Genomic DNA, 22,176 nt, shown 5'->3' on the forward strand with positions numbered 1-22,176 from the left:
GTTAATTTAGGGTAAGTATCTTCACCTCTACACGTACTTCCTAAATTTGGAAGAAAAATAAAGCAACAATGCAATTTTGGAATTCCAAAGGCCTTTTGGATAGCCTCTTATCCAAACCACACGTTCTGTCTACTTTAAACAAAGTTAAGACCTTTCATCACAATATCAATTTTACATTTGACATACTACTCCTTCCCTGCCACACTCACCATCTGGCAGAGATGCAAGTTGATAGTAGCAAGAATGAGACAGCATTCTACCAAGCTCCGGGTACACATTTCTGGTGTGTGGGCAGGCTCAGCTGCTAGCCCTGTGTTTGTGAATGTCTTTCCTGCCCTGGCAGGTACTAGACTAAGTTCCCTTCCTGTTCTGCACTCCTAACTCAGGTGTGAGAGGCCAAACACTGTATGAGATTGAGCTCCTTCTTCCAAAGCTGTAGTATTCAACAGCAAATACTTCATGCATGCTGGCAAAAGAGCAGTATCTTCCAGAACTTTGTGCTGACAATCCCTGTGCTGTTCCTAGTCATATGTTTTTCTGTGTAAGCCCATCATCCTCCTTGCCCTATCTCTTATCTACCGGAAACTCAGATTCTCTAGTGAAGAGATCATACCTTCATTATCAGAAATAAGCAATAACTGAATGATATTCTATGCATACTTAATATCGGATGCATTCAAGATCAGAAATAAAATAAATAAATAAATAAATAAATGAGACACACTAAACTTTCACTTAAGTGCTTTCTGGCTGGTAAAGGCATTATAAAGCATGAACACAGGAAAACAGAAAATGCTAACCGTTTTATAAGCAGGTCCTAATGCTAGTCCTGGCTGCAAAGAGAGAGGTGAAGAGCAAGAAGACAACAATAAACTAACTCTTGCAAGCAACTGTTTGAAGCTATAACTTGTCACCCTTTTCTCCTTTCCCACCTACTTGTTTTGCACACGCCCAGGGACGTTTGTGGCACCAGTAGTAGCTTTCATTCCAATTAAGCAAGTTTGTAGGCTGAATGTGGTAAGAGAGATAGTGATACACTGCTGTAAGCACATCCCAGAGCCAAGAATGGCACCAAAAAGCTCTGCAACAGCTCAGAAAACCTTATGTGCAACTTCAGGACTGCAGAAAGGTGAAACTGAACTTAACTAAAAAGTCCAGAAAGCAATGACTAGCAAGCAGCAGATCAGAAACTCCGTATGTTGGAATACTCGCATGCTTGGGCTCAGCTCGCTGTAGAGGTATGGAACAGGATTACAGCTCGCAGTGCATCTAACACGATGTGCTTCCCAGTTCTGCCTCTTACCTCCTTCCACAAGTGTAGTTTAGAACAGCTATCAAAAATCTCTACAAACAAAACAAAAGTAAGCTATTCTGATTAACAACAACTGCGGGCTTGTTTCCACTTAAAAGATTTTGTGGGAAACAAACACAAAAATTTGTTACAGTAAAAAATAAAAATGTGTAACTGTATTTCACATTTTCATGTTAACTGTTTTCTGTTTTTCCTTTATGGAAAGCTGTTAGGAGCTCACTTGTATTGCCATACTTATTGAAATATCCCTTCTAGATCAAAGTCCTTGTGTAGTAATGGAACAACAAAAAGAGTAATACCAAAACATTTCAAAATAGTAGAGCAGAAATGAATACTAAATGTTGTTGTGTCAGAAAATATTGTCAAGGCACAGAAGTTGTCAAAGTTTTTGTTTGACATTTCAAAATGACAACCTTTCTCCTCTTCTACCTAATGACAAATTTCAGTATTTTCACCTTTTAGATTTCTTCTGAAATCATAACTTTAGGCAACTTTAAAGCACAGAGAACCTTAGAAGCATTCAGAATAACCCTACTGGGGACACCACCTCCCAACATTTAATCCTTACAAGAAGAAAGGCTTCAAGCCAATGTTTAATGATTCAATTACAGTACAATATTATCTCATTTTCCTTGTACTGAACAAAAAAGAAGGGACAGGCTGTGAAACAGGTTAGACTGGATACCTGCAAGAAAGTAATTCTCATTTTTTCATCTCTTAGAACGTGGTAGATGGGGAGACATAGAAATAATATGGTCCTCTAATGTGCTTTCATACATCAATGAAATTTCTGATCATCTCAGTCATTCCATTTATCCCAACCATTTGGGAATAAAAGCAGGCACAATGCAGATCACCTGCACCAAAGATACAAAATCCCAGCCTTTTCTTAAAACCCTAGAATGAGTTTCCAGAGGAGCAGAAAAATTGATCCCAAGTTTCTTGAGTTCCTGGTTAGCTCCATAATCAGATGCCACCTTTAATTTCCACAGAAGTTACCAGCCTGTAGGAGTCTAAGACCAGGAATCCCTCTCACCTTAATAGAGCTATATGTTGTCATCTCTGGAACTGCCACAGGAGACAAGGTAGCACTGTAGGGCAGGCACTTTATTCTCTGCTCATTCCATACTTGGAAATCTTCTATTAAATAAACAACCCTCAAAAACAATAAAAAAGTATTTTTACATAATTTCAGCCCTTAACAAATGAAAAAACCCAACTCACCGTTACTACTTTTACCTGATCTCCACTTAAAAAATGATCTATGATTTGGAGACTTTATTCTCCTCTTTGAAAATACTGAGTCATAGAAACTTCCCTGTTCATCCTCTACGCTATTCAGCTGAGCAATTTCTCCCTTTGCGGTTAAAGACCTTTTTTTCTTTAAAGAGAGAAGAGAACATTTATATAAATAAAAATCATCCTCATCCCTCAATAATTTTTAGTTCACTTCACAAGCAGCACATTCCTAACTGCTTCCAATCAGATATGAAGAGCTGTGGCCATATAATTCAGGAAACTGGAGGATCAGGTTTGCCCCTTCAGTAGCAAAGGAAGGGCTTGTTTCCAGTGAATGTCACAAACCAGGTAATATTCAAATAGAGAGAGCAGAAGGAAAGAGGACAGTCAACACCTGCTTGTGATTAGATACTCCCAGAAACTTCTCTGGGAGCCAACTGTGCCATGACAACCAGATTAATGCAATAGCCTATGCTGGAAGGATAATGTTCCAGTCAGATTTACGACAGAAATAGATTTCTGCACCATGGTGTAAAAATATGAAGATGAGCTCCCAGGGAAACTGTAGACAAGAACACCTTTCTACCTGTCAGCAGAACTTCAGTTTGACAGCAGAGTGATTCAAATGTTGCCATTATTTCTCACTGCATCCCAGATTTCTACAGCCCTTGCGCTATATTTATCTTACGTTGTTGCACCATCTAGTGGCTACTTGGAGCTTTTGTCTGAATTAAAAGTTCACAGACTGCCAAAGTTACATTACTGGACAGAAACTGAATGATACAAGATTAAATCAGTTTTAGGTTGGAAGGAAGCCCAACCATGAAGCTGAACTTCACAATGAGCTTTAGGATTCATTTAAACAAGAATCTGTAACACTGGGCACATCCAAGCATTTTTGAAACTTCCTTTGGAATTAGTACCTCAATCAGAGAGAAGTTACAAAACTAGCACCCCTCCTCAAATGACCTCAGGCACAGTTTACGATTATTCCTATTAAAAAGTAGTGGAGGTAGGGAACATCACTAATGAAAAGTGAGACTGCTGCTAGTATGCCCCAAATATAGCTTCCAGAAATGCCGCTATTTGTGACAGGAAGTTCAGCTCTTCTGGCATCTTAGTGCCTGGCTGCTATAGCAGGAACACCTGTTTTTTGAACAGTATTAAAGAACAGCAGCACATGAGACCAACACAAGATTTGGAGAGTCCTCTTGATATCCGAGACTAAGCAGTAATCAGCCAGTTACTGACAGCTGTAGTCACAGTCCCACTGACTGTGGAGAGTTGAGCATCTTCTGCTTCAACAGCTCCAACAGCAGGGGCTCTACCTGCCTAAGGGTTGTAGAAAGAAGGAAAAAGAATCACTATCAAATCAGCTAGTATAGAAAACTTCTCCTAGCCTCAGAAGGACAGCAATTCACTCCCCTCCCAAAATAACTGAGTGTGAAAGACATACAAAATAACTCACAACATTACTGCAAGTATTAACACAGTTGCCTTAGAAGACAAGCCTGTACCTTTCCTCCGGACAATGAACTCAAATTTAGCTGGGACCAAAGTATCCAGGCTAATGTTAATGGCATTCAGTCCTGCCTCCTTCAGTCGGGGCAGCAATCTGGCTAAGTTGATCCCGTTGGTTGTGACAGCAATGGTTTTCAGCCCTTCTAGCTTGTACAGTTGACCTAAGAAAACAAAAAAGCAAAAAGAACACTTTAAAAGAAGTAATTCAAATTTAAGTTCCACAGAAAACCCAAAAGAAGATTTGTGAAACAAATGAAAAATATCACTGAGGGTGTGAGCGAAACATGGACGCTTCAGTGCTTCAGCCTTCTTCCAGCTGTATTGGTTTAAGAGACCCATTTTAGCACAAATTCGACTCAAAAGTAGCTTATTGCAAGCAAAATTGGTTATAAAGAATGCTGAAAATGAGCACTAATTTTGTTCTCCATTTCTTAAATAGCTGCTCTATTGTTGGAAGAAGGCCTCTGATTTTGTTTACCTTATTTTTCTCAATCTAGCTTTGCAAACTGAGTTCTGCAATAACAATAAGCAGCAGCCATCCCTTTCACACCTGGCACCTGAACTAGCTGTGTTTATCTAGCAACATTTCTCCTGCTATGCTTTACCAAAAACCAGTTCTAACTCAGAGGCAGCTGCCAGCAGCAGTGACTTTAAACTGCTGAAAAAAAAATACCACATATACTCCTTACTAAACAGAAAAAGGTCAACATATTAGACCATTACAGAGAATCCAAGGCAACAACATCCAAGGGACAAAACACTCACACTTGACAACTGAAGTATTTCCATTACCCACAGTGGTAGCCCAGCCAATTGAAGAGGGCTTACGCAAGACACTAAAAAAATGGCTAGCAAAAGAAAACCACATGAGAAACAATATCATGAGCTTAAGATTCAGAAAATAGCTGCCCCCTCATGAGCCAAATGCAGAAATCCTCAGCATACCAGATCTCCAGAGTCTCCAGACGGCAGGCTTTCAAACCCCAGAGTTATCGGTACAATAACAAACAGGAAAAAACCCTCATAATCCACTTGCAGAAGCAGAGCCACGGCAAAGTAATTTTCTTATTTTCCCTCCTCCCTTCTCTCATAGCCTCCATCCTAATTAGTTGAGAAATGTTTGAAGAACCCTTACTCTTGAGGCAGCTTTAATTACAGCACAAGTATTTCATAGTCCCTTCTTCCCTCCCTATTTACCTCTATTTGTTCATGTGGATAAGGGCTTTACTTCTGCTTTATCTCATTTCCCAGCTATTCTCAAAATATTCACCCTAAGCTGGGCCCAAAACTCTGGAATGAGACAAGCCGGGTCGTACAAAAGATGCTGAAGCTTACAGCAGCAGCATTTTGCAGCAGGATTATGAGCCATGTGAAGACATTTGGAACCTGAGGCTGTAACCAAAGAGCAATCTTTACAAAAAACTAGAATTTTCTGGCATTCACCTCTCAAAATTCCTGACCAGGGACAACCTTTTCCCAGAGGATGAGTTCTATTGGCCCAAGTTTGCCAAAAATTACTTGACACTAGCTACCACGAGCAGCCTAGTCTTTGTAAGAGCATAGGATAAGACAGCATAGGAGCACCACCACTTTTATTTACAGCCTCAGAACATGCAAAATGCTCAACCTCCTGCCAACAGTGGAAAAAAGACTAGCTGCCATACAGGCTTCATTGCTAGAAATGTAAAATGCATAAAGACACTGAATAAAACCAAAGCCATGCTGCAGCCTAAAACAGAAAAAGTTTTAAAAGTAGCACCAGATCATTAGGTCAGTTAATGCAGAGAGCAGCTGTTATCAATGCATCTTCTTCCTCATCAGACAGGAAGAGATATAGGACAAGGCACTGGAAATACACTAATATGAGGAACCACCTATAGTAAAAAATGGGATAGAAGCCAACTGTGAGAAACTAAAGATGGAGACTTAACACTAAGACCAACAAGTTAAAAAGGACCCATTAGTACACTCTGCCTTATTTGCACAAGCTAAGAAGTGAAACATTTGCATTTGCTCGGTTTGTTGGCTCATTAACCTCTAAACTCAGAAGAGATTAAAGAGATTTCATATCTTTGTAACTCACCTTGAACTTGTATTAAGTCTGTTTGTTGACCTTTGGTCACTGCTTTAGCAACAACCAGCACAAGCAAAGGCAACTGATAAAACTATCAAGTAGAAAAGGAAACAACATATGCTGTAATTCAATAGCATAAAGCTAAAAGCTTTTATGTCAGGGTCAAGTCATCAAGTAAAGTCTTTTAGATTTACTTTTTCCTTTAGGATCTGGAGCATCTTCTTATATCAACAAGTTTCTTACATATTCTCCTCCAATCGTTTCCTCAATTACACTTCTCCTGATTGAGTTCAGAAAAGGTATGTGTGTCTCCCAACACATGAGTCAACACGCCTACGCTGCACCACTTCACTCTTGAAATGTGTATGTTGCTATAAAAAGCCATCCTACTGTCCATCCTCTACTCCATGGAAAATGATTTTGTCAGTGGAAACGTGTACTTCTCAGACTATTAATAATAAACACCTATCACACAGTTTATATCTAGTGCTGATTTAAACTTTGAGTATCCCAAAGGAGATGGATTCTATACTCTATCAGCTGCTTCAGAAAAGTCTCAAACATGTTTTCGGCAGTCCCCAGGACATCATTTAGCTTTTGGCAAGTGTTAGTTGCTGAGTCATAGTTAAGGAATGTGCATGCATTAAAGGAAGATTTTAAATAATCTGAAGAACTGTAGTAGGTCTCTGAATAACACAGTCTCCAATAGTACTTCAAATCACATTTGTTCACCAAAACAGCAAAAAAGTTTGAGCTTGAGTATTAGAAAAATATGGTAATAGTAATCCAGCATCAATATTTTTGAGCTTTATTGGTATTTCACAACCATTCATGGTTAAGAGAAAGGTTTGCTGAGAACAAACCTAACATAAATCTTAACCGTATTCAGCACCTGAGATATTGTAGCCAGCTTCTAGAAACCATCTAGAAATTCAAATTCACTCTATCCCAGCCCACACCAGTACATTGTGCTAAGATGGCTTCAATAAAGGTTCAAACTCAAATTCTACAGAAGACATTTTTGCACTCCATTTCCCTTCAGTGAGTTTCCCCACAGTTGGTACATGTGATCTATTTAGTTTTGAGACTTTTATCTTGATTCCAAACTTGTGCACCACAGAGTAACACCGAAGTCTGAGAAGACAAAAAATGTTTATAGACTCAATTTGCCAATTTTCAACATGCCTTGGAAAAAAAACAGCCAAGCCATTGCAAATTAATGACAGAATGAACTAATGCAACAGGACAATCATCTTAACATCCATTACCTTTACCCCAAGATCACTGCTCTCTTATTGTGCATTAAAATGATCACTATGAATCTGTCAAAGATCAGCTGTGAACAAGAATATGGGCAGAATAACGAAAACCCAGTGGTTCAAAAAAATCCATCTCCCTCTTTCAGCCACAGAAATAGACCTTTGAGAATTTTATCACTGCAGTAAAACAAACAAAAAGCTTTCTATCCTTCCAATATCAATACTTCAGAATTGCAGCAATGTGATAACTATTTTTCAGTGACCTGGCTGCTCAACTTACACCCTCAACATCGGAGTAGCTGTGTTGAGTATAAAAAGCCATCAGCCACTGCTGATAAATCAAAAAGGTGCATACACTAGGAAATAAAGTTCTGCACTGAACCGATGATGTTGTTGATTTCAACTCATTTTCATGTAAATACTAGATGCTGAACTGGAAAGCTTTATTGTATTTCAAAATACAACCTATTTTATAAATCTGCCCCCCTCTTGACTGGTGAAAGCCAGCTAAAAATTGTAATACCTATTATTACTGGAAATAAGGAATGCCTTCTTGAACGAAACAGGCCTCTTGAAACGCACGTAGCTCTCTCAATCTTAAATAAAAAATAACCTATCACATACACGCAAAATGCCCTAGAGAATGGTATTCCACAGTTCCAAAAAGACTAAGTTCATGCAGTTTTAGGACTCCTCACAATCAAGGTTCAAGGAGACCCAAGCCACCTTACTCTAGCCTTTTCCATCTCTAAACAAGTCAGCACTACATACTACATTGCTCTGCTGCTTCCTTTGGAAAAGGCCATAAAGGTCTTTCAAATGCTGAACAAAACAGGGCAGGAGCAGAGACCAATTGTTTTCTGCACCAAAGCTCAGTGCACCAGTAGGCAGTTACTCTACTTTCAAGACCTTCATCTTCCATATTAACCCTTTATTATCTTCAGTACTTATAAGAGAAGACATGCAGAAACAGATGAGTTCAGTTGCCTACAATACACCAAAGAGCACCCACCTACATAGCCTTAATCTAATACATTGTCACTACAAAAGCTATTGTAATGTCCATAACATACGAGATTTTGGACAGAAAAAAGAAGCACCTGGCTCAAGAAAAAAAAAAAACAGCTACAGTCAGTCAACACAATACCAACTGAAGGAGACAGACTTCTAAAAATCACCCTGTAATCTATCTTCCATTGAAGCAATAGTCTTCATAGGGGTATGGTTAGTAGGTCGAGAGAGGTTCTCCTCCCCCTCTACTCTGCCCTGGTGAGGCCTCATCTGAAATATTGTGTCCAGATGTTCAAGAAGGGCCCTTCAGTTCAATAAGGACAAGGAACTGCTTGAGAGAGTCCAGCGCAGGGCCACAAAGATGATTAAGGGTGTGGAGCATCTCCCTTATGAGGAAAGGCTGAGGGAGCTGGGTCTCTTTAGCTTGGAGAAGAGAAGACTGAGGGGGGACCTCATTAATGTTTATAAATACGTAAAGGGTGACTGTCATGAGGATGGAGCCAGGCTCTTCTCACTGGCATCCAATGATAGGACAAGGGGAAATAGATATAAGCTGGAACATAGGAGGTTCTGCTTAAACATGAGGAAGAACTTCTTTACAGTAAGAGTAACAGAACACTGGAACAGGCTGTCCAGAGAGGTTGTGGAGTCTCCTTCTCTGGAGATGTTCAAAACCTGCCTGGACGCGTTCTTGTGTGATCTAATCTAGGTGGTCCTGCTCAGGCAGGGGGATTGGACTAGATCATCCTTTGAGGTCCCTTCCAATCCCTAACATTCTGTGATTCTGTGATTCATCAATAGCTGTAAAAACATTGGCATTTCCACCATTCCTTATTAAACACAGACAAACAAGTGAAACGAAAGGAATCAAGGAAACAAAACAAAAAATACAAAACCAACCCCCCTCAAAAATCCAAAAGAAAACCTGTTTTGTTTGTAAGCACATATCAGCTGTTCCTCCCCAGTGAGGATCTGATCACATCAGTTCTTGGTTTTTCACCTCAAGGCTGCACTATTGCAAGCTATTCTAGTAGACGTTGAATATAAAGACAAAGGTTCAGCTGTTATAATATGAAGAGTCATGAGCTCCATCCAAGCAGGAGAGCAGAACTGGAAGTATTCTGAAAGGAACTATCTTACATTTCACAACGTTGGGAAAAAGCACCGCCATTTAAAGAACAATTATTCTTCAGGTTTCTGGACTGTATCAGTAGATACTTATAAGAGTAGTTCTTGGATCAATATATAGTGAGTCACTTTGAAACACACTGTATTTATTGGGAACTCACCCACGATATCAACCACATCAGGCCGGATAAGTGGCTCTCCTCCTGTCAGTCGGATCTTCTCTACACCTTCTTTGACAAACAGTCTGGCTAGAGTGATTATCTCCTGAGTAGTAAGTAGCTCTGATTTAGGGGTCAGCTGAACACCTTCCTCTGGCATACAATACTGACCTGAAACAAAGAATACAGAAATACATGGGGAAAAAATAACCAGCAGCAGTTAATCTGATATCGATGAGCAAAATGCACCAAGTGCTATTGTCTTTAATGGATGTCAAACAACTCTGCTTTTCTGAAATACAGGTAAGATCATACACCAAATCTTACAAGTGATCTAACAATTTCCTGTTTTCCTTCAGAAGAAAAGCCAAGACTCATTTGATGGGTCTCAAAATTACAATAGATCCACTTTGAAGGGAAAGCTGATCTTATCTCTGTGTAATCTGCATTCAAATAGAGACACCAAACTGAACTGGCAAGCACTGGGACACTGTCACATACTTTGCAGACATAATGGTGGGAATGCCTATCTACAAACTCTCATGCTTATAGCACACTTTGGGTATGGCATACAAACATCCACAAGCACCATCATCCAAACCACACCAAATTTGATGAAAGACCTGTCACTCCCACCTGTCGCTGGCAGATCCCTAGGCTTGCTCTTGCTTCCCCATCCCACCAGCAGCTCAGTCCCAAATCAGTCTCTATCTATCCTTTACCATTACTTTGTGAAGACAAGAAACAGCACAGGGCCAACACAGCAGTAAGTACCCTAACTTAGTTCTTGGCCTTGGCACAATATTTCATAGAATCACAGAATGGTTTGGGTTGGAAAGGATCCTAAAGATCATCTAGTTCTAACCCTCCTGCCATGGTCAGGGACACCTTTCCCTAGATTGGGCTGCTCAAAGCCTCATCCAACCTGGCCCTGAACACTTCCAGGGATGGGGCATCCACAAATCTCCAGGCAACATTTTTGCACAATATTTTGCAGCCAGAAAGCCAACCATATGCTGGGCTGCATCCAAAGAAGTGTGGCCAGCAGGTCAAGGGAGGTGATTCTGCCCCTCTCCTCTGCTCTCGTGAGACCCCACCTGGACTACTGCGTTCAGCTCTGGAGTCCCCAACATAAGAAGAACACGGACCTGTTGAAACAAGGCCACAGGTGGGCCACAAAGATGATCCAAGGGCTGGAGCACCTCTGCTATGAAGACAGGCTGAGAGAGTTGGGGCTGTTCAGCCTGGAGAAGAGAAGGCTCTGGGGAGACCTTCTAGCAGCCTTCCAATACCTAAAGGGGGCCTACAAGAAAGATGGAGAGGGACTTTTTACAAGGGCAATGGCTTTAAATGGAAAGAGGGGAGATTTAGATTAGATTTAAGGAAGAAATTCTTCCCTCTGAGGGTGGTGAGGCACTGGTACAGCTTGCCCAGAGAAATTGTGGATGCCTCATCTCTGAAAGTGTTCAAGGCCAGGTTGGATGAGGCTTTGAGCAACCTGGTCTAGAGGAAGGTGTCCCTGCCCATGGCAGGTGGCTTGGAACTAGATGATCTTTAAGATCCCTTCCAACCCAAACCATTCTATGAATATGGTGCATAAGAGCTTTGTGCAAGAAAGTAAGCAGACACTTACACCTGAGGTTGCATTTCTCAGTCAAAGAAATTCGCAAGTAGTTGTGCTGACGCCCAAAGCTGTCTGTCAAAAAAGCGGAGAAGGGAGCAGCATGTTCCAGTAGAAAGCGTCCTCTTCCTGAGCTTTGCAATTCCTGTAATGAAAACAAGCAAATGCTAAATGTTTGAACAGTGATCTTATCAACTTGCTGTACAAATATAAAGTTTGAACTCAACTGATAATTATTACTTCATTTTTCCCCACAGAGACAGCCACACAAGAAAAACCCATGACTTGTCTTTACGGTCAAAACCAGCCATTTATTGATTAAGTTTCACACCCTGCTTAATTCCATGGAACTGTACTACAATTTTTCCTGTGTATATTAAGATATAGTCTGTTTACCACGAGTGCTTCATGCTTTTTGCGCAGAATAGGAGGCAGCTTTTTTCAATTGCCTGTCTCTTTACTTTCCAGAATCAGTGACCCAGGACCACCCAATCTCACTACAGCCCTCACATAAATGAAATCACATAGAAAGGTCCCTCCCCGCACTTCAGCGCAAGAGAACTAAAAGTTCTTGAAACACTGCATTACTGTTTGTGTCCCTACCAACTTGTGCAAGACATAACATCCTGTTAAATAGCAAAACCAAATTATTGCTGTGTATAGTAAATTTTGTTGTATCTGTTTCAAGAACATTTCCAACAAAGTCTTCTTGCCCAGATCCATACAACAGAATACCTCCAAAAAGCTGGTCTCAGTTAAAAGACGATAAATAATGCAGGGCATAATGGGACTGGAAGAGAAATGTACGATCCTTAACACTCTACCTGTTCAAGCCTTCATTAAAAGATTCAGAATTTTAATCATATGTTTACTAACTGTCATGAAATTAATATCAAAAGTGATTTCTATTTACAATTTTGGGGGTTTTTAAAGCACAGCGTAACATTCAAGCACAACACAGTTTTCAGGAAGTATTGAGTATTTGCCTGCCAGAATAAGGGCTGATCACTTCAGGTATCAAATGAAATATTCCAAATTAGTAGCTGCTACTGGAAACGAATACAGTTCAAGTTTATACTAAGCATCTTTAAAACATCACTACCGTCAACACCAGAACACCGATAGTTATAGCGAGGTCTAAATGCAGGGAGTCTCACTGCCTTTAGCCCATGGCTTTGAAATTACCATGTTATATCTCTACTTGTATACACCTGTAAAGTACAGCTGAAAACACTCTGCTACTTTTGGAAAATATTTCCATACCTTAACTGAAACATACAGTTCCACCAACTCTTATCATAGCACTGCAGAAAAGGAAAAGTTTACCAACATGCTTTAATCAGCTGGTGGATATTTGGTTCAGGTACTACATACAAACATCGACAAACAAAATCATCCAAACCTTGCCAAGTCTGGTGTCTTTTCATCTACTATATCACAGTTAAATTAACATTTTATAGGAGGCAAACTTAATAACTCTGACAGAGGCCAGCTGCATAGCATCACAAAACAAAACAAAGGAAATGGGACCAAAATAATTAAAGGAAGTACCTAAGCTGTGTCCTTGCTAGTTAACCACATACACTTAATAGCCAGCTAAGGAAACTGGAAGAAAGCTGAAGGACTCCTGGATGTACCACGAACTGCATCTCCATTGAAAGGGCACATACAAAACCATTTCTGCATACACAGTGTTCACAAAGTTAAAAAAACAAGCGGCGAAATAATCAGCTGCAGAATTGTCCCTCAAGTCAAAATCACGCTGGCTAGTCTTGAGAGGCTGCAGCAGGCAAACGATTAAATAAAGTTTTGACATAAATTTAAGAAGTAGAATGAGGAACCAGACAAAATGACACACTAGTATTCAAACTGCTTAACTGAGCAAAAGTCATGATTTCCATCTAGTGAAAAACAGACCTGTAAAATCTCCAGACATACTAAAATTACCATGTATGGGACGATGCCAAGGGACTTGGCAGAAACACATAGCCACGGCCATCATCTCCCTGGCTCTGGTCATTGCTAGCAGTAACCACAGGAGTTAACTCTGCACAGCATTTCCAAACAGCCCTAGCAAGAAGTCTGGAAATAGTCAGCTAAAATGTTGAACAACCCAGGCATGCATCCTCAAAACATTTTATTCCGAAAGAATTTGCAAGAAAGATCTGGGAGTGGGTGGAGAGGACACCCTCAGTGACGAGATCAGCCTGACAGCAAAGGTTATCTGGGGAGAGGCCCAACTTCAGCCACCACAGCTGCAGCAATTTTGATTCCAGCTGCACTAACACCACAGCTGCTGCTGAACTTACAAGCAGGAGCAGCCTTTCTTGGCAGCACCACCTTTCCACTGGCCTTTAAGCAATCCACTACACTTCTTAATCCAAACAACTTTGTGGTTAGATAAGATAATCTCTCAGCACATCCCTGGCAGTGTGGGGGGCAGGTTTAGACAAGATAAAGGAGACACGAAGCGGCTGATTTCGAAGCCCAGAAAGCATCCATTTACCCTGGATAAAACAGCAGTGCTAGTTTCCACGTAATTGCTTTTCCACCAGAAGAAAGCACCTTCTTTCAGTTTCTGTTTTGCAGCAATGGCCACAGCAGCAGAGGGCCAAGGGCACACGCAGCACCAGAGGTGTTGGTGGCAACCCCTCCGCAGCCTTACATCACTCTTGCGTCACCCTCTTCTCCAACGTGCACGGGTGGAACAAGTTATCTGGTTTTCAATCCTCCCGGGGAAACGCTCCGGCCTGGGCATCTGCAGGTTGTTGGCAAGCTCCGCACAGATTTACTTTCCCCAGGAAATGCCAAGACGGGAGCTGGCTTTGTTCGCGGCGCCGGCTGGCTCTGCTGCACTGGCCCCAGAGCTTCTCAGAATACCAGCAGGGTTAAGCGGGAGAGCTTAGCTAAATTATTCAGACGCCATTTCTGCTTCTTCCCCAGTTAGAAAACTCGCCTCTGAACAGGCTAAATCTGAAGATATTTTAATTACTGCCAGCTTAAAAAAAAAAAAAAACACAAGTATTTTTTCTCCAAAACTGTACTGCTTTCTGGCCTGGTTGGGTTTCTGACGTTCTCCTTCCTATTACTTCGGAAAGGTGTTCACACTTGAGAGGGAAACCACTCCCATGCTTATTAAAATTATTTTAACCCTTCTTGTAGGAGCACTCTTCTCCCGTTTCTTTCTCAGTAACTTGTTCTTGCACCTTTTTCAGGACCAGGTTTCCTTACCTACCCCCCCTTGGAGACAGAACAGTACAAACGCCTCCCTGTTTTAGAGCTCACATTACAGGGAGGAAAAGAGATGAGGAGCTGTTCTCCTTGATTCTCCCTGAGGGAAGGGAGGCAAGAGAGGGAGACTTTAATGATTGCATCCAATGGATGCCAAAACTGTATACTTTCTATTCAACAGCAATAATATGCTGGAAGCAATTTCCTATTTTCTGGAAGAAGCCACCACTGGAGTGGGATGCAGGAGAGAGCAGTTCTGTCCCTGGTCTGCCATCCACTTGCGTGGCTGTGACAGGCAAGGAAACTAAAGCAAGAGGACTTACTGGAAGAATAACACTGCCCTTCATTAACTACTCTAAAGTGAACTGTCAAGAAGCAGCATTTAAAGAACAGGAACTCAGCAGGCAGCTGGTGTTAACATACTTCAAAGTTCCTGTTGGAAATAACTAACTTTTGCTGTCTTGCTGCAAAACAGTGGGTGTTGGAACAGGGAAAACAAAAAAGTTTTCCAGAGCTACTAGAGCTTCTTTCCACCAAGTTCTTGTCATGTACAGAGGTGAGTTTGTCTGGGAGGAAAGAGTCACTGGAGACGGAATTTTTAAACTGTTAGTTCAGTTTCTGTCCAGTTTGATGTCAGCAAGGAGGAATCAGGAGGCAACCATGAGGAGTTCAGTAGCATCAGCTTGAGCTCCACTGGGAGTGGATCCTGTGTTACCAAAACTGCCACTGCACCCAGCACTGACTCATACCATTACAAATTCCACAGGGAAGGCCAAATATCAGAGATGGAAACTCAGCCGCCTTGCTAGCAACTCAGGGCAAGGATAAAGCACTCTCTCAGGTAGTCATGTAAGTAGGATTTTCTGAAGTGGAAGAATAGGGTGAGGTTGGACCTAGTCACTTGCAGCCTGTGTGAGAGCTATCAGAGCAGGAAGAAAGTAAAAGCTGCCTGCTGCAGTTCCCAGGCTACAGGGAAAGGGTTATTCGGTTCCCTGCAGTTGGAAAAAATGGATAATTGTCAGTATTTTAACATTATTAGTGCCTAACCACATAACCTTTTCAGTCAAAAGGGATGGCTATAATCCCCAGGTCCCCACTCCCTTCCCTCCCTAGTTGACAGGAGACACTTCCGCACATCAGAGGAGTATGCCCTGTCACACAGTGTGCTCTATCTGATCCATGAAACACCAGTTTCAGTCTCCAGGCTGTCAATCCTATGTCCTACTCTAGTACCGAAAAAATGAAAGCTTAGCTGACTGCACCTAGCAGCTATATTTTGACAAGCTGTCAACCCTTCAGACCTGCCAATTCACCTGTGATTTCCAGAAAAACTCTTCTAACAATGCAGCAAAATTGGAAGCTGTCACCAGAGGTATTAATAACCACCAGGAACACCACAAACTGATAGATACCGGAAAGGCTCAGTTAAACACAAGAGGGAAGAGAACAGAGCTCTTATCTACTTATCAAGCTGAAGATGGAATACTATACTTACTCTAGCCTTCCACCTTCGCCTTATCCCCAGTGATATTTGCACACTACGGAACAGCAATGCCTGCAAACACTTCTTCTGTTCAGGCCTTGGGGACCACCACAACTTGTATGCTTATGCCACTGTTAGCGCTGCTCCCGCACCTCCCCTGCAGTCCTGCTGGGTCCACGCACCAGCATGGCCGCCTCGCTGAAGCACCTATCGCTGCTGCGCCAGCATCACGGGCACGGCTCGGCAGAAGCTCTTCTGTTTCATACCTCACCTTTAATATCTTAGTCATTAGGGAAGCGGTGACACAGTGTCCTTGTTCAACCTGGAAACTAGACAACCGCAGAGGCTGAAATGGGTCTAAGTAGGCCAAGTGCCAGCATGAGGTCTGAGCTCCGAAGTCCAAGACAAATGTTTTTCTGAGGGCTTGGCAGCTGCTGCCCAACGGTTGACCCCAAACAGCACACTTACCACTACAGTTCTGGCTTCTGGCACAGAGCGTGCCGCTCAGGGACTTTGACCAGCTACCCACAAACCAGAGCTCCAGGACACAGAGAGTTTCAGACATGACTGGCCAGGAATAAGGGCCATATGAGGTCTTTCTTGACAAGTTGGGCTCTCCTCTTTTTCCCAGTGGTGAAGATTTCATTGAGGCCACAGAAAATTTCAGGTGGTTACATTTGATTTACAGGATCTACATGAACAGATGGAGGAAGCTGAAATGAAACTTTGAATCAGGATGCTGAAGACCTTTACTGGAAATAATACCAAAAAAAAAAAAAAGAGAGAGAGATGTTGATTTCCTTAATGTTACTGCTTTCAAGCCTCACTACCTTAAGAGTCCTCTCAACTTGCCCCTTTATTTCAAAAAGATGTTTTTTTTTCACGCAAACTTCCAGCTTACAATTCAAATTAAAAAAAAAAGACTACAAATTACATTTTTCATTGTACTAGAAAATATAGTTTTGTAGTAGAACTATGTAATCTTATAAAATTTTTCTTTATTCAGGAATATAATTTGGACATGTATCATCATGTGTACGAGATGACAGGATGGCATCAGACTTTCCCTTGTTAAGTGTGAATTAGTCAAGAAATGCTTGTGCACAATCAAATAAGCATGAAAACGCTGCTTTCACGGTACCTGTTGCTACCTGTCCTCAGCTAGTCTTAGAAAAAGGGACTCCACTCTGCATACATACTCCCAGACTGACAACTATATCTTAAATACCGAGATACAAAGAGGGTCAAACGCATGGACTAACCCGTTCAATAACAATCTGATCAAGTTCCGGGTTTTATTTGTAAACTATTTAGATCAGCTTCGCAGGTATATCCGAATTTGTCTTCAAACTTGATATAAATTTTCACAGCCTCAGATTTGCCCAGTCAGGTTGTCTGGTCAATATCATTTCACTTCTAGAAACACACCAATTTTCACCACATATTTCATATAGAAAACCTTATAATGACTTAATGGACATTCAAAACATGAATAAAAGCAAGTGTTTCTGCTGGAGGGAGTCATCAAGTACTCATAGAAAGGGTTATTACAGATGGCAAGTGCAGGATACAGAATGGATAGCATGCACACAGACATTCTCCCACTGTCTCAAAAAACAGCATGTAGAAATGGGCTAGAAATAGGCCCTAATTGAATGTTAAGTTCACCACACAATACCAATACAGCAGCTGTACTGACCTCACTATTTGTAGCTTAACCTAAAGACTTAGAATGGCTGGCCTCGGACACAGCCTTTCAGTTGTCTCCTGAAGCTCATGCATTACAGAGGTCTTTCTTCCATGGCTGGAAGGACCATTTTAACAGGGGATGACATGTAGAGAGTCTAGCGCTCTCTTGTCCCCTTTGCACCTCCTACACCCAACTGAAATCTTATTAAACTAAACAGAACCCATGAACATTTTCAGATCCAACCCAGAAGACAGTCAAGCAGTATTCACAATTGTTTTGAATGTTTGAACATCCTTTCATCTGAAAGCACGTTTCAGTGTCCCCTATGGCTGTAAAACTAATTGCTCCTCTCTACACATGAATCCCAGGAGAGACAGAGAACAGAAAGCAGAAACAGGTATGTTACCACTGTATAGTTGCTAAGTTGCACTGTCTTTGCTTTTGCATGGGCTTGCTTCTCAGGCCCTGCAGGGTATCAGCCAGTGCCCCAGGACACTTGTCACAGTTATTATGCCACACACAAATCACTCATCCCATTCCTCCAACCACTGTGGCTTTCATCCTGTAAGAAAGTAGGGCTTTCAGAGACAGATGTTGTAATCAAGCTCTTTCAAAAGTATTCCTGAATGTATGTTAGAACTACCTGATTTACAGAAAATAGTTAAACGTAATTTTGATCGGAATTTATAAAAAAAAGCACATGGTTTAGAAAAAAAAAAAAAGAAAGAAATTCAATAATCTTTCTAGATTCCTGAGCCCAGTAAGCATTCAACAAAGCAAAACAAAATCCATTTGACTTTCTGCAAGTCAGTCAGTGGCAGTGAATGCATTCAACTCTGGTCACACAAAGGCTGTCACTAGTAGCTTTAGCTTATTTCCTGCTTGTTAAAGCCAGCCAAGCAATCGCAAGTAAATCAGTAAATCACGTCCCAGCCGGGATTACTCTGCGTGTCATGCCCTACTTCTGCTAGACAGTTACAGAACCTGTGCCTGTCCGTGCAGCTTTTTTCTCCAGCGTTTGGACACCAAGAGACCAAATCCATCCAGGGGGACCGAAAGTTAAACTAGGAGGAGCTGGATCCAGACAAAATCTGTGCCAATTCCACGCCAGCGACGGAAGGGCCGGCTTCACTGCGCAGTTCGCGTGACCGCTCGGAGCACAGTCACCGAAAGCTGCCAAAATACTTGAATTTGACCTGGGCAGATCAAACGCCTTTATTTATGTAAACTCTCCTTTGCCCGGGAAGGAACACAGAACTGGTTCAGCCCAAGAGACTGAGCGTCCCACTTATTTTCAAAGCAAGCCTGACATTTCCACAAAGTAAAGACACAAAATTCTGTATTAATACAGGTTTTGTTGACTCCCTCCGCCCCCCTCATATAATCAAGTCATGCTCACCATACAAATCACCTAACGGTCTGGGACAGGCTGCAAAATCAAGTATTCCTATAAGAAAGCGCATTAGAGGCGGAGTTTCGGTGCCGCCCACCCCAGCAGATTCCAGCGGGGATCACGGCACGGGAACTCTCAAACCCAAGCTCCCCCCGGGAACCCCGCCGGGCGAAGCCCGGGTTATCACAAGCAGACCGTCCCAAACGACGTTTCCTTCATTTTAACCGCACGGCACCGACCCGGGACTCAAAATCCCAACCGCGACCTCCGGCAGCCGCACGCCCCCTCGGCGCGCCCCGGACAGCGGCACTCGCCTGTTACCCACCGGGCACAGCCCTCCCCCGCCGGACCCCCTCAGCGCCCCGCCTCACCTGCGCCGCGGCGGACGGAGCCCTCACAGGCGCCCCGGAGCTGCAGGCGCGGCCGGGGGCTGCCCCGAGCGCGCCCCGCAGCAGCGCGGCTCCGCCGCGCCGCCCCCACCGCGCCGCCGCCGCCGCCATGCGGCTCTCGGGCCCCCGACACACGAGGGGCTGCGGCGCCGCCGCCAGGCTCGCGCCGTGACGCGGCGGAGGGGGCGAGGGGGCCACAGCCAGTCAGAGTGGCCGCAGGTGCGCGCTGCACGCCGGGAGTTGTAGTCCGCTCCCCTCAGCCGGGCGGGCGCGGGGGGAGAGAGCGGCTGCCGCCAGCTGCCCGCAGGTCCCTCGGCACTGACGTGGCGTCCGGGGCAGGGGCCGCGGGCAGCTCCTGCGAGGCCCCGCGTCCGTCAGCGGCAAGGGCAAAACCTGCACGGGCAGCCTTCATTGTCTGCCTTCCCCTGCTCCCGCCTCGGCTCTCCAAAAGGCAGGTGCAGAGCCCGAGGCCTGCCAGCTGCCTTCGTGGCAAGTGCAGGTGTCCAAGGACTCACACACCGGGTACGTGTCCCAGCAGGGACAGGCAGCGGACCAGGAAACACGGTTTTCCTCAGCTGGGGAACATTTCTGGTGGAAACGACAACTTCATGCTTAGTCCTGCCCAAGTCTTGAGTAGAATCATGGAATGGTTTGGGTTGGAAAGGACCTTAAAGATCATGTAGTTCCAACCCCCCTGCCATGGGCAGGGACACCCTCCACTACACCAGGTTGCCCAAATCCCTAAAACATTGTCAGAAAATGGGCATAGGAACTAGATGGGGCATAATGGGTCTTACAGGGCATAAGAAAAGAATATTGCAGTTTTCCAGCCTAATACACTTCCCCCCCCACTCCCAGCATTTCATAAGCAAGGCACCTTGTGGAGAAACGTCTACTGGATCGCTGTCCACCTCCTCTGGGCAATGGGTCTGCGGAGCGTGGTGCCCATTGCTGAGCTGAACTTGAGGCGCTTGTTCTGAACCTGTTTCACACATGAAAGGATGGATTGGGTGCCCCAGATTTCCCTGGATCCCTTCCACAAATTGTGTCAGCTACTCTTTCAAAAGACACGTATTTCCCTAAATGACTTTAATTGCTCTTAGCCTTAGAACTGTGCAGCTGTGGTATTGCTGTAGCTGTTCAGAGTTAAACTCACACCTTTATAAACCATGCTGCTTCTATGATAGCTCTTCCAGTTTAAATAATTTTGTTTTCCGTTACCAAATTGCTGTGTCAGCGATCTTTACGTTTGCAACTAACAGTTGCAAAAACATTAACGATCGTCTGCACAGTCTTAATCCTTTAGTGTTTGACCTGTACAGTAATTCTTGATGTGTGAGTAACTGGGCCTTATAATTGCTTGTGTCAGCTGTTTTTTCAAGACACAGTTATATGTGCTGGTACAGATTCAAATGTTTAGTCAAGTTATACTTAAATCTTTTTTTCTGTAGCAAAACACCTTCTTCTGTTCAATTCAGTCTTAAGCATTTAGACTTCAGACTTTATTCAGTCTTTAGGCTGGATAGAAACTAACAGGAAAACTGAGTGCAACATTGCCTTTTTTTTTTCCCTCCCCAAAGTTGAAGCCATTTGAAAAGAAATACAGACTTGAATGACCTGTGATGTGGCCAAATACCTATTCTGAAAGCACCCTCATCAGTATGATGTCAAGGTAACATATATACAGATCAAAACAATATAGAAGATAAGAAGGCAAAATACTGTTTTTAATTAAAGTTTTCAAAGGCTGCAGAAGTGAGCTTGATATTTAACAGTAGCTTTACGAGTGTCACTTCTCCCTGTAGAAATGGAATAACAGTAATTAAAGGATTTGCTGAACTTAATTGAACAGCAAGTGATAATGAAGCCTGAAATAGAGAAAGCGTTTTAGATTCATATTAAATGTAGTAATTGTTCAATTCAGTGAACCTTTCAATTGCAAAAAAAAAAAATATTTCATTAGATGTAAATTGAATAAAGATTAAACTTTGTTATAACCTCAGAGAGAGAGAAAAAAATATCATTGATTTAATCAGCATTTAACAAAATCCACAGAATCTCTAATATCTTTCTCCATTAAATGTTCTTACCTACAGTGAAGGGTCTGGCTCTATGGTTCTATAGTTATTTCATTTTACTTAAAGACTATGTTAAGCTTGACTTACATCTGTAATCCAGTTGAATACAGTGGGGCTGAGCATATCAGGAAAGTTAAGACATTAAATGTCTTTGCGTACTTGAAGCCTTGTATTTTTCCAGTTTTATCAGATTGTACAAATATAGGCCTATCTCATTAAACTGGCATAAAATCAGCTTTTACACCTCCAAAGGCAACCTCTTACTCTTAAAAGCAGCTGCTGCTGGTTGACAGAAACACTTGCCCAAAATTAAACGAAACCATAAAATAAATGTAATGGAATAAATGCATCTGCATAAGAGACGATTTCGTTTTAACTTTACTGGGATACAGTCTTGTCATGTCGTACATCATGAAGAGCAAAATTTTTTTTTCACATCTGAAAGAGCAGCTGGAGGTTTGATTTCTTTGCTTTTCTCAGCAGCTATCTGACAAACTAGGGCCCAGTAAAGATTTAAAGGTTTGAGGTTTGTATATTTAGGCCAAGATGCTGTGCAGTGTCATGCCCTGCATTGTAACCAAAGTTGCAC

General features: G+C 42.5%; 1 protein-coding gene across 1 annotated transcript in view; it reads right to left on the reverse strand.

The window, feature by feature from the left end:
- MOCS1 (molybdenum cofactor synthesis 1) overlaps window positions 1-19,620 on the reverse strand; it is a 31,191-nt gene extending 11,571 nt beyond the window's left edge. Inside the window, exons 1-4 of the mRNA XM_086628580.1 lie at window positions 19,492-19,620; window positions 11,336-11,468; window positions 9,706-9,873; window positions 4,069-4,233 (exon numbers count right to left, since the gene is read on the reverse strand). Of these exons, the coding sequence (XP_086484706.1) occupies window positions 4,069-4,233; window positions 9,706-9,873; window positions 11,336-11,468; window positions 19,492-19,620 (595 nt within the window). The remainder of the gene's footprint in view (window positions 1-4,068; window positions 4,234-9,705; window positions 9,874-11,335; window positions 11,469-19,491) is intronic.
- Between the last annotated feature and the right edge of the window lie 2,556 nt (window positions 19,621-22,176).

This window comes from Tauraco erythrolophus, chromosome 2 (assembly GCF_009769465.1).
Source record: "Tauraco erythrolophus isolate bTauEry1 chromosome 2, bTauEry1.pri, whole genome shotgun sequence".
NCBI lineage: Eukaryota > Metazoa > Chordata > Aves > Musophagiformes > Musophagidae > Tauraco > Tauraco erythrolophus.